Below are 12,420 nucleotides of genomic sequence, written 5' to 3'. Positions count from 1 at the left end.
CAATTGGATCCAGTAAGCCAGGGATGACCCGGATGTTTAAGAGCAGTGGCTGCAACAGTACTGTTAATACAAGAGGCTCGGAAGCTTACCATGGGACAAAAGATAACTGTTTATGTTCCACACATGGTGACTACAGTGTTGGACCAGAAGGATGGACATTTGCTGTCTCCTAGTAAAATGCTAAAATATCAAGTGGTACTAATAGAACCAGATGACGTGACCTTAAAGACTACTGCCGTAATTTATCCTGCCATGTTCCTCTCAGCTCGACAAGAAGAAGGCAAACCTGAACATGACTGCCTGCAGACCATTGAAGCAGTCTATTCAAGCAGGCCCGACTTGAAGGATGCTCCCTTGCAGAATCCAGACTGGGAGCTATACACGGACAGCAGTAGCCTTATGGAGGAAAGCGGGTATCAGGATATGCAGTTACCACTGTCGGGACGGTGGTAAAGGCACAAGCATTGCCCATTAAAACATCGGCCCAAAAGGCTGAACTGATTGCCCTCACTCGGGCTTTGCAGTTAAGTAAAGACAAGCGCGTAAATATTTGGACTGACTCGAAATATGCTTTCGGAGTAGTGCATGCGCATGGAGCGATCTGGAAAGAAAGGGGGCTATTGTCCGCACAAGGGGCAGAGGTGAAACATAAGGAAGAAATTTTGAATTTGCTAGAAAGTATAAAAGCTCCTGCTGCTTTTGCCATTATGCATTGTAAAGCTCATCAATCGGGATGAACCACTCAGGAGCGAGGAAATAAACTGGCTGATTTAGCTGCAAAGCGGGCTGCAGGAAAAGGCATAGAGGAGGAAATGTTAGCTATAGTGCCAGAGAAGAGAATCTTCCTCCAGAAAAACCCTATTTATGATAAGCAAGATTTAAAATTAATTGAGACTTTACAAGCAGAAAGACAGGAAAATGGATGGGCAGTTACCCCTACAGGTCTAGTAGTAATACCTCATTCCCTCATGAAAAATTTAGTGAAGGAAGAACACAACGCTGTGCACTGGGGAACTGAAAATTTGCTAAAACATTTGCAGAAGTCGGTTATTAGCAGGAACATGGTGGAAACTATTAGATCAGTCACACAAAGATGTGAAATATGTTGTAGAAACAATCCAAAAACACAGAATAAAATTCAATTTGGAAAAACCATTGAGGGACAGACGCCTGGAGAATATTGGCAAATAGATTTTACCAAATTGCCAAGAAAAGGAGGGCTAATGTATTTGCTGGTCCTCGTGGATACATATGCAGGTTGGCCCGAGGCCTTTCCATGTCGCACCAATAAGGCAAGAGTTGTAGTGAAAATATTGTTGAAAGAAATAATTCCAAGTTTTGGAGTACCTTTAGGGATGTCAACAGATAGAGGTCCACATTTTGTAGCCAAGATAATTACTGAAATAAGCAGATTGTTAGGTATTAGTTGGGATTTACATACCCCTTACCGGCCTCAATCTGGTGGTAAAGTAGAAAGAATGAATTATACCCTCAAGACTCTTAAGCAAACTATGTCAAGAAACCTTGATGAATTGGACACAGGCTTTGCCTTTAGCCTTCTTAAGAATTAGAATCCAACCACGGAGTAGACAACATAGCCCATACGAGTTGATGTACGGACGACCATAAATTTTGGGTAATGCTACTAATGAAGGATTATTAACAATAAACAAACAGGTACAAACCAACAATCTAGATTGGCATTAGATCTATTATTAGCCCATGAACATGGGTTGTGTGGTTACTTACATCTTAGCGAGGAACTTGTTATATACATATCCTGAATGTAACCCAAGAATTAAATATGCAATTGAATAAGATGAAAAAAAGTAGCTCAAAATACTAGAATCCTTAGGGAGACAGCGGAAACAAGCTGGTTGAATCAGATTCTTCAAAAATTAGTGGATGAACCTTAACTGGATGGTTAGCAAGTTTGATACAAAACATAATAATAATAATTATAATTATCATAATAGTTTGTATACTTCTTGGATGGTCACCAACAGCAACGGGAGTGTTTAACCTTATGCTTCATCCAGTTGTAGTTTTACTAACTCTAACTTTAACATGTCTGTTGCTTATAATTATACTGTATATAAAGGTTTAGTACATGATGAAACGAATAACCCAACTTTACATATACTGTTAATATACTACAATTTTGTCTGACCCTGTCTTCTATGCAGTAAATAATCAAGTATACCTTGCCATCAAATCTTGTTCACTGTCCCATTAACCATTGAACTTTATTAACTCTCTTAATAAGATGAGGATTGTAGCTTGCTAGCTACAAATCCTCAAAAGAAAAGGAGGGATTAATACCGAGTATAAAAGAACACTGAAGAGACATGGTTCTCTCTATTGGAGTAATGTAGCCAAGGTTGACGTACTCTGTAGATAAGCTAGACCTTCAGTAGAAGTACCCTGTGAATAGATGAGCTAAACATTCAGTAGGCAAAAGACGACCTTGAAACTTTGTATCTTGGAGTAGAATAATAAGGAAGCTATGCTGAAATAAGCTAGTTTGTGTAAGCAAAATGCGCAACCGAGCCAAAGAACAAACTGCATCCGCGAAGACTGAGTTCAACTAGCGGACACAGTGAGGAAGACTACTGACAACCACCAGAGGACCCTGAAAGACCACCAATGGACATAAGAGTGCATGCGTCAAAGACTTTTACATATGTTAATGAGTTCCAGGAAATAACATGAATATGTTAGTCATTTCTTGGAAATCTAATGAATATGCATATTCTAATTGTACGTAACTCCTATAGTTGAGCAGCTCGGTGCGCACACTAGGTGGAGCGATCCCCTGCGTGCCTGGCACCGCAATAAAGAATGCCTGCTTTCTAAAACTCCAAATTGAGTCTTAGAGAGTTTTTAATTTGCTGACTTACGGTTAACATCCAAAGCAGGTTAACTACTTCAGCAGCTAGTTAATATGAAGTTCTGTCTCCAGCACTACACCACTGAACAGCAGATCACCACAATTTACTGGGTAAATTAACATACTTACTTATTCAAACATGTCTGTGTGAATGGTATGCATGGCCACTATTCAAGTGAGAGACAAGGCTGATTGTCCCTTTTGTGGCAACAGGTCTTACATCATCACACCCACGTCATGCAGAAAGGCAACAGGCTACTGCAGTAGAAAAATCGGTACCCAATATAGAGAGGGATGCTGTGCAATCAATTCACAAAGTTGCCTAACTTCTCATCCACTGAAAAAGTGAGAGAGATTATACACCTAAGACTTGCACTGCTACCACTCCATCTGCATTTTTTGCAGAAGCTGCAGTATTTCATTGTTTTATTAAGACCAACCTCATTTTGCCAAGCTGATTCCGCAGCTTTGGGTTACTCAGTGCAGACATCCTGTTGGCCATGGCAGCAAAAAGGAAAGCACATAGTTCAAAAATAAGCTAGTTTTGACTCCATGTCATCTCAATCCTTGTCCTTATTACCACGACTCTGAGGGGAATGTTGATTATGGCAATCCAGAACAGCTGAAGAGACGTGTGTGGTACACTCCTACACGCTTTTGCATGCCTAAACCATCAGTTCATTTTACGGAGCACACCAAGTAGTCGGGTAGTTGTAAGGTTTTTTTACTTGGCTTTACTGGACTGAAGCAAGCAACAAAATGTACTGTTTTCCATTAAGAAGATGGGACTGAGAAATGTCCCATTTATGATGAAGTATTATTTCAAAGACAGAAGACTTCTTCAAAACAAGTAACTCCCATTTCAACCACATCCACTACCAACCCCAAGGCCATCCAGGCAAAGACATGTTCTCAAAATAGTTCTGGAAAAAAATACATCCTAGAGTTCACAGTGGCTAAGCAGGCATTATTTCACCCTGAGCAAAATTAGTCAATGCCTTTGTTGTTATTGATGTGCTTTAACCTACTCTACCATGATCAGTTCTCTTTATGACCCTTAATCATTTAGAAACATACAAAGAGGAGAGGGATTCTGTACAGTTTAAGTCAGTTGAGAGTAGCTGATGGGTCTTGCATTGTTTTGTTACTGCTGAGGAACTCAGAAGAGGTCCCGTTATATGTTCCCTCATAAGCTGGCTATGGGGTGTAGTTCTAAAAGAACAAAGACTTTAGATCCCATTTGCAGGAGTGAAGCTAACACTTGTCAACCTGCAGCTGGAAAAAGGTGTGGATGGATGCTCTGATTCTGTACATGAAAGGCATGTTTGATCATTCTTCTTGCATTCAATGGGCCTTCTGCAATTCCTCCACATCTTTTGATGAGTTGTACTATCCAAAACAAAAAGGATTCAGTACCCTAACTGTAGGTCTTTCCAGTGTGGAGTAGAGCAGAAGGATCGCTTCATGAGCTCTACATGTAATGTCCCTGTGTATTGCCCCATTGTATCACCTTTTTTCACCATTGCATGGCATGGTTGAACCACATGCAACATGTAATCTGCAAAGCTGCTATGTAGGCAGTTGGTTGCTAACTTGTGTTTGTAGTCTTGATAATTCCTGCCTAAATCAAGAACCTTGCAATTGTCCCATGGATTGAACCTTATTTTTTTCAGACTACTTCTGACTAATCAGTTTTCCTCTGAAACCTCAAAACTCATAAAAGGGTCATTATTCCTAAACTGATTATCACCTTGAAGAGCTGAAGCTGAGCAATATAAGAAATTCCGTTCTCTCACAGCAATCCTTTTCCTTCTCCACCTCTCTCCATCTGTGTTTTCTTTCTTCCCTGTGGGAGGTTGTGACTGATTCCAGCATGTTACTAGGTCCTCAGTTTAATCACAGTAATCTAGAACAGAGCTGTAACCTTCACAACCTGAAAATGGCCGCAGCCTTGAACTCTATTCTTTCCTTTATTGAAAGGACATTCCCTTAGGCCAGTAAATGATTAATGTATGTGAACGAAACTAAATGTCAGAGAGAAGGAAAGGGCAAGTACTAAGACCCCCTTACCAAGTCAAATATCGCAGTGTTATCCTAATGCTTTGTACAGACACACACCCCCCCCTTTTTATTGGGATTACCTTTAGCACTCCAATTACAGCTGGTGGGTAGCTCAAACCAACCATATTTGAAGTCCGTCTGTACATTCTACCAAGATAAAACAGATAAGGCAACACATAAATAGAATTAAACAAAACAAAACAAACAAACAAAAAACATAAAGCAACAGACCATTACAGGAGACCTTATTTAGCCCAGGAAACCCTAACTGCAATTTGTTTTTTTTCTTCCTTCTTGTTCCTAACTTGCACAATATTCTCTATACCATTCTTACTGTATAGCCTAACTTGAGACTATACACTCCCCAGTATCTCACAGCTTGGTTACCTGGCAGGACATCACAGAGAATCTGCCAATATCAGGTCTTCATCAGAGGGAAAGGCTACACTCAAATAAACAAGATGTTCCCCATTTTCCACCGCATATGACCATACTGCTCTTTCAGTTCCCTTAGTCCTTGCTGGTCCACATGTAAGCTAATTCTGAATGTACTTCAGAAATCATTTGTTGTCTGCAATAAATCAGCTCCAGTTCAGTACAGCTGTTACTTTTGTCTGCATTATTTTAAGATTGGTATAAAATCTTTTGGGTGTTCGCCGTGTGTGTGTGTTTGAGGGAGAGAGAGAGAAAGAATAAGGCAATAATGAACATCTGCAACCATACCAAACAAAGCACCGAAGTATGTACCAGATTTTAAACTTGTTTTCAGGCCACACTGTGTTTAACAGGCTTGGTGAATGCAGAAGCACTGTCAGAGCTAAAATGCCTTTCCGCATGTCACCCTTTTTTGCACTTAAGCAATGTAGAACTAAAATGAGATGATGGAAAGCTCTCTTCTCCCATCTGAAATGATCCCGTGTGAAGTCTTCCTTCACTTCCCTTTTTCTTTGTCATGTTCTGCACTCAGACCTGAAAAAAGTCAGCCCCCTTTGGAGAATTAAATTCACCCATTCCCCAAATTACAGAATATCTTACCCCCTCCTCCCTCCAGTCAGGAGCCCTATAGCCTTCTCTTAAGTGACAATTCAGGCAGAGTCCCTCTCCCTTAGCTCAGGAGAGCCACAACCCTCCTCTGGTGCCATATCATATCTGAACACTTCCTCCTTGGGGCCACAGTGATTCAGATCAGCTGGAAAACAGCCTCCTACAGCCAGCTCTCTGTAGTTCATTTACCTCCTTGTTGAGCAAGTTAATTCACAAATAGCCTGTCAAACCTAGGAGAAACCTGTTCCAAGGAGAAATGACAGGTTTAGTCTTACCACAATTTGCTGCCACTCTTAACACATGTACTTTGGTACACTGATAAAAAAATCGGCTACAGACATGCCGGAGGAGGCTTCTGTGTGTCTGTGTGGCTTGTGGCCCATTGTCTGGTACCTCCAACCTCCTGCACAGAGGGCTGGTAGGCTGTCACTGTGATTGTGATGAACAGTGAAAGGTGCTCTGCTCTTCCATTCCTGACTTGAGTTTTGCTGTAGAGACCTGGGACCTGCTGTCTTTCATGCTGCCTAAAGTCTGCTGACAGTTTCACATGTGCCAGCCCTCCTTCTAGCTTGAAAGAAGAATGTCAGCGAAGAGTGGTTACTTGTTAAGAAAAGGTAAGATTGGAAGTGAGTCCAAATTGAAATGACTAAATGTTTTAAAGGGTTCAGAGAGTGAAATCAGTTTTAGCAGTAGGTTCTGATACAAATCACAACAGAGAAGGCTGAGAGGAGTCAGTGGATTTTTGAAATCCTCCCTGAGCTCCAAAGTTTTTACATCAGTCTTCATCTATAGTTCATTCCAGTAATACTATGATACAGGATTTTCTTCGGTTTCTTAGCAGTTCTTCATAAGAAATACTAGACCACAGAGGAAAACAGAGGCAAGGGAGGGCTTGGTCTGGGCTGACCGAATTTTAAAAGCTGTCACTCTTGACCTAATGCTATGCAGAGGTGCATATTCTCTGTCAAAATTATTCCAACTGTGCTATTACATCTGTATTAAGCTAAGAACAGATCAGTATGTGCTGTTTCAGGTTGCAATCTATTACTTAATCCCAGGTTTCGAGGTGCTATCCAGATCTGTGTAGAAACATCATTAGAAGCATATTAAAGTATTCTTCATTCAACACTACAGGTGCAATCTGCAGTACCTGGGCAGTTACTAGAACGAAGTAATTACATGCCCCTTTACCTTTCCACAAATATCCCAGCTTGTACTGCATGGACAATACTCCTGAACCGGGGTTTTTCCTCTGTTCTTTTGAGCATCATCCCCATTTGCCGCGTGAAGGTAGAAGCCAACCAGTCCCGGACCTCTGAGGGCACAGAGTCGGACTGGATGTCACTGAGCTCATCTTCTGTGTCCAGTAAACGCCTAGAAGGGGGAGGAAAAAGATGGGTAAACAGACTCCCTTGGAGAGCATTGCAACATTATTAACAAAAAAGAAACTCTCACATATTCTAATTAAAGCCGTTGTTAAAAGTCTTTGGTTCGTCAGCCCTAATGAAACACAATTGTACAAGTCTTCAACAGATTGTTTATTCTCCTGTGTAGTTAAATGCCAGATTGTGAAGCTCACTACTAGGCCGACAAATAAGAAGTATCAGCCTTCTGAAGCACAACTACGTAATCATCCACTGACTTCTCATCTTCAGCTCATCAATATTCCTGACCTTTCTGCCCTTCAGAGCTTATTTACGGTCATGTCTAACTTCCCAGTTAGTATCATACAGTCTTCTCCTTTCCCATTCTGGTCATCTGAGGTGACTCTACAAGTGCATTTAGCACTGGGAAAATGGCAGAGCGGGGAACTCCTCTGCAACGTCTTACCAGTCTGCCTCTATCATGACCTGGAGTAACAATTTTTTTAATTTCAAAGACTTGATACAAGCGAAAAGATTTAACACTATTCAAAAGGAACAGAGGAATAGGAATTTAGAAACTTTCAGAAAAAGTGGGACACAATTATTATGAAAACATTTCTCCGAGAGAATATATATTAAATTTATGATTGCTTTTGATCTCCTCCCTTGCCCCAGGAAACTTAAAGCAGCTTTTAGACCAAGGATTGAAGATCTGCTTTACAGAGACTACAATATTTTAATGATTAAAAACATATTGTCTGTGAGTAATAATCTTGGCTAAAACAAATTTCCCAACTGACGTGTAAATTACAATTTTGTGTCGCTGGTACTAGACATAACAAGAGTGCTGATGTCTGTAGTTAACTCACCTAGTTTCGTCAATGTATACTGATTCAAGAACAGTCGCAGCATATTCCAAATTCTTCTTTAGGTCTACAACTGAAGCTTCCCCTCTCTCCAACTGCTTCACCAAAGACCGCAGCCTAGAGAAAAGGAAAACAGAAATCTGATTAGTACAAAGAGAAATAGGTTTGAGAGTGAGCGTCAGTTCAAAACTCGATCCAGCATGAGACCTAGCATACATGATCGGCAGGTGAAAACTTTTGCACATCTACAAGGTTCTTTAAGCCAAATACAAGAAATCAACAAAAATCACTTTTCAAAGATCAGTCACAATGATGCCAGGCAAACATCACATTATATTTAGGCTCAAATAAGTCAGCGAGTTATGACTGTCCCTTACTCACACTGAAATAAGTTAAAATAGAAATCACTTGGAATTTAACACAGGAGCTAGGAAAGGGCATTTTCATCCCAGCCATAAGAAAGGAATTAACTTCTTGAGCAGTATCTGTTGACAAATGTCAGCCATTTATGATGATTGGTGTACACTTATGCAAAATTGTATTGGAGTATATTTAGAAATACTGTTGCAGAAATACTATACAAGGTTAGGAAATGCTATGCTTTTTATTAGGTCAGGAGGTCACCCTTAGACTATCCCATCTATATTAAAAAGAACTCATGGAAGGTTTTTTATTAGGTTATTATTATTAGGGGGGGGAAACAGACTTTCTGAAAACAAAAATTTGTGTAAAAAGTGTCTCCTGTATCACAGACAATTAATATACTTGTGAAAATTTCTTTTGTCTTTTCCTCTCCTTCACTCTACTTTCTGTGGCAAATTAGGAAAACAAAAAAGGGAAGAAAGAGGAGAAGAAAATGTAACTTTAAAGAGTAAAATGAAATATTTTCAACAATCCAAGAACATACATGCCTACAATTAGAAGAAGAAAATTATCATTCCTTTAAAAGGACAATGGGATAAAGATTTCACATGTTAAAACATTTTTGTGAATGTCTTCATCCTTGTTAAACAGCAGTTAAATAAACATTCAAATATACATTTAACAGCGTAGCAGAAATCACAAGTTGTTAACTTGTACTGTTCAAGATGTAAAAATGTAGAGGAGTAGTCATGTCATCTAAAATTTGTCTTCTACTTAGGAGACTACTCTTCCTCAGCTTTTTCTATAGTCCATGGAGAAAAATAACCTTTTCCACAAGGTCATTCAGACTTAGAGCCCAATATAGGTGCCTGCTCTCACTTTATTAACTGTAGTGGGAGCCCAACCTCCCACAGTAGACATGTACATGAAGTTCTTAAAATGAAGTGAGTATCTGTATTCCCTGGCTATCACAATGCACCTGTGGCATCAGTGCTTTCAGGAGAAATCAAGTCTCCGTGGGGCTGTATTTCATGGCAGAGCTGAGGAGCAGTCAGTCTGCCTGTGTGCACTGCACCAACAGCTCTTTCCAGCTGGGTTTCCTTCCCCCACCTTTCCCCACATAAACAGTGAGGCTGTAGAGAACAAAAATCATAAAAAATATCAATTGTTCCTCTGGCTAGGTCACATAAATGCCAATCCTACTGACAGCGGTACTCCTGACACACAGCTACATATTTAGCTTTACAAAGAATTTTGAGCAAGAGGTGGACCCTCCATCTCCGGGAGGATTAACTCATCTACTTGTCGGCAGTCAAAAAACAAAAGTATTCTTCAATACTTCATTCCTGATGTGAGAATGGAGATGGGAAGGTCAGTGATGTACAAATACACTGAACACAACTCTTCTCATCTCTAGAAGCCAGGTGGAGAGAATTCAACTACGCCAGCATGTTTCCCTCCAATCCTGGAACCCACCTCGGGGAATCCATGGAGCAACCTCAGCCCCATGGAAGAAGAAACATGGCTCGGTGCTCCCATACCCCTCTTCTATGTAACTGCACCACCAGCTGTGAGCAGCAACACGTTGTTTGATGAGCAGAGCTAGAAAAGGTGGTTCCCCACCTTTCAGGTTGATTCCAGCCTCGGGCAGCACACATGGAAGATTAATTCACCTCCTCCCTAAAGCCAAACCATTGATCCCTCCTACCCATTCCCAGCTTTTCTTGCCAATGCAGGAGGGGAGGAAGAGGAAAAATACAAAACATCTTTAACGTCCAAACAGTAAGCATTGCTTCATATGTCTCCTCCTTCCTTCATCCTGTGTATGGGGAGTCCAGAGATGTGACCCCTTAACTAGTTACCAGAAACATTGTTTGTACACAAGCCACAGGAGTTAATATTGCAGGAGGAACATCATCTTTGGCTCTTCCTGACTTTTATTTCATTGATTTAAGTACCCGGCAGCTCTATGCCACAAGTCATTCAAAATTCATGTTCAATAATAGCACAGTGAGTAACGGTTGCTTCATGGCACCAACATTCATCATCAAAGAAGATTATGCAGAGTACTGCGTGCATCAATCATTTGGAAAAACACAAGTACGGTTGTTATAATAAAGCCTTGTCATACGATCAGCCGCTCTCATGTGAAAAAAAATTACATTGTCTTTGTCTTACCTTCCATTATCTATAGCTATTTCTGATTCATTGAGTCACAGCAGCTGCTGCCAGTTACCTTTACTAAATAAGAGCCCGGTGATAGTTTGTCTTTAATGCATTCCATGTATCTCTATTTTTTTGAAATAGTCCTAAATGCAATCATAAAGTTAAGGCCAGGCTGTCCCACTGAAGGGCATCCAGGCAAATTTATTAGCTGAAAAATTCTGTTTCAGGGTGGCTGAAGTAATTCCGGAATTCAATCAAATTCACCAAACCATTTTGACTGAAATAAAAACATTACCACAAACTTTTAACATGTTTTATTTCTAGGAGCTTGTATTAAAGCAATGGAAGCAGAGGGCAAGATGCTGACTTCCTATCTTTACCCCATAGACTAGTCATTGCAGCAGGTGAGTAGGGTTCAGTCACACGTACCGTTTCACAGGAAAACGCTGTCTGTCAGGCTACTGACTAAAAGAAACATACTGATATAACTATCACAATCAATTTAAGGAACGCAGTTCATCATTTACTTTGCTTTTATTGTAACTGTCTGTTTTGTATGAACAAAACACTTCTTTCAACCAAAGCATGTTTTGTTCTGTTCTGTTTAAAAAAGTTCATTATAGACTGATCAAAACCTAAGTTTTCATTGTTTCTTTTTTTTTCTCCTTTTCCTTTCAAGTTCAGAAAAATTTGCACAGATCTACCAGACCTAGTTCGACTGAAGCCCATGGAGCTAGCTGTAGGAGAAGCAGCCAACTCCTGAGCATAAGGAGATCCCAGGCCAGAAGGGAGGTGTTAACCATTTCTACCATTAAGCTGCCTTAAGACCATGGCACATGCCACAAGTGAGCCAGGCTATAGGTCAGCCAAAAGTTTCTCAGATTACAGTCATCAGCACAGCAGTTACAAAGAACTGGTTCGTCACACAATATCAGCTCTAAATCTAGTTGTTTAATTATATTAAGATACAGCTAATGCCTTTCTTAATGAGATTTCCAAGGGAAGCTATTCCTCCAGTCTGCAAATTCTCTGTGAACATGTGCCAAATATTATGGAAAAAGTCTGAGAACCTTTGTACTACGCACAGTTATTTCACATTTTAGTCCTCGGAATAATACCTTAACTGCCCAAAGGAAAAGCCTAGTCCTGAGCAATGCTATGCATTTTAACTTCCTCTGACCCCACAAGGAGCTCAAGTAAGTATAAAATCTTGGAAAAGGGCCAATTCCAGAATACGGCCTCCCGCACTGCCCTTCCAAGGAAAGTATCTGTATGCACCCACCGTAAAAACCCCTGAGAGTATCTGCAAATAATCCCACTGAATTCAGCAGAGCAATTCATTTGTGTAAAGCAGGCAGGTTGGGTTCTCAGTGAAGGTGAGAGGTTATCCAAAGCATACGCTGTTCCACAGCCCCGCTCCTGCTCTTTTTAATGTTTCCCTAAAGTACTAACTATCATAAGATTCAGGAGATAGAAAGCAAATGTCTAGAAACTGGGCAACTGAACTCAGACCATAAAAGTTACACAGCTCAAAGACCCAAAGCCACTCTAGATCCAAACTGAGTAACAGGAGAAAGTGAAGCTGTTTTCAGTGTGTTCTTGAAATGTAAAATTTCTGAGTAACCGCTCCAAACATTCTCCTCTCCATTATAAATAAAACAGTATC

At 40.4% G+C, this 12,420-nt stretch overlaps 1 protein-coding gene across 2 annotated transcripts in view; it reads right to left on the bottom strand.

Moving 5' to 3' along the window:
* Positions 1-12,420, bottom strand: part of PDE1C (phosphodiesterase 1C) — a 348,343-nt gene that overhangs the window by 91,806 nt on the left and 244,117 nt on the right. Inside the window, exons 4-6 of one of the 2 annotated variants that reach the window (XM_009273482.2) lie at positions 8,229-8,342; positions 7,187-7,369; positions 5,032-5,098 (exon numbers count right to left, since the gene is read on the bottom strand). In XM_009273482.2, coding sequence (XP_009271757.1) covers positions 5,032-5,098; positions 7,187-7,369; positions 8,229-8,342 — 364 coding nt within the window. Of the gene's footprint in view, positions 1-5,031; positions 5,099-7,186; positions 7,370-8,228; positions 8,343-12,420 lie in introns of those variants that run through there. The other variant, XM_019470534.1, reaches the window with a different exon arrangement.

Source organism: Aptenodytes forsteri, unplaced genomic scaffold (genome assembly GCF_000699145.1).
Source record: "Aptenodytes forsteri isolate BGI_AS27 unplaced genomic scaffold, ASM69914v1 Scaffold270, whole genome shotgun sequence".
Taxonomy (NCBI): domain Eukaryota; kingdom Metazoa; phylum Chordata; class Aves; order Sphenisciformes; family Spheniscidae; genus Aptenodytes; species Aptenodytes forsteri.
This window is presented reverse-complemented; position numbering and strand designations above follow the sequence as displayed.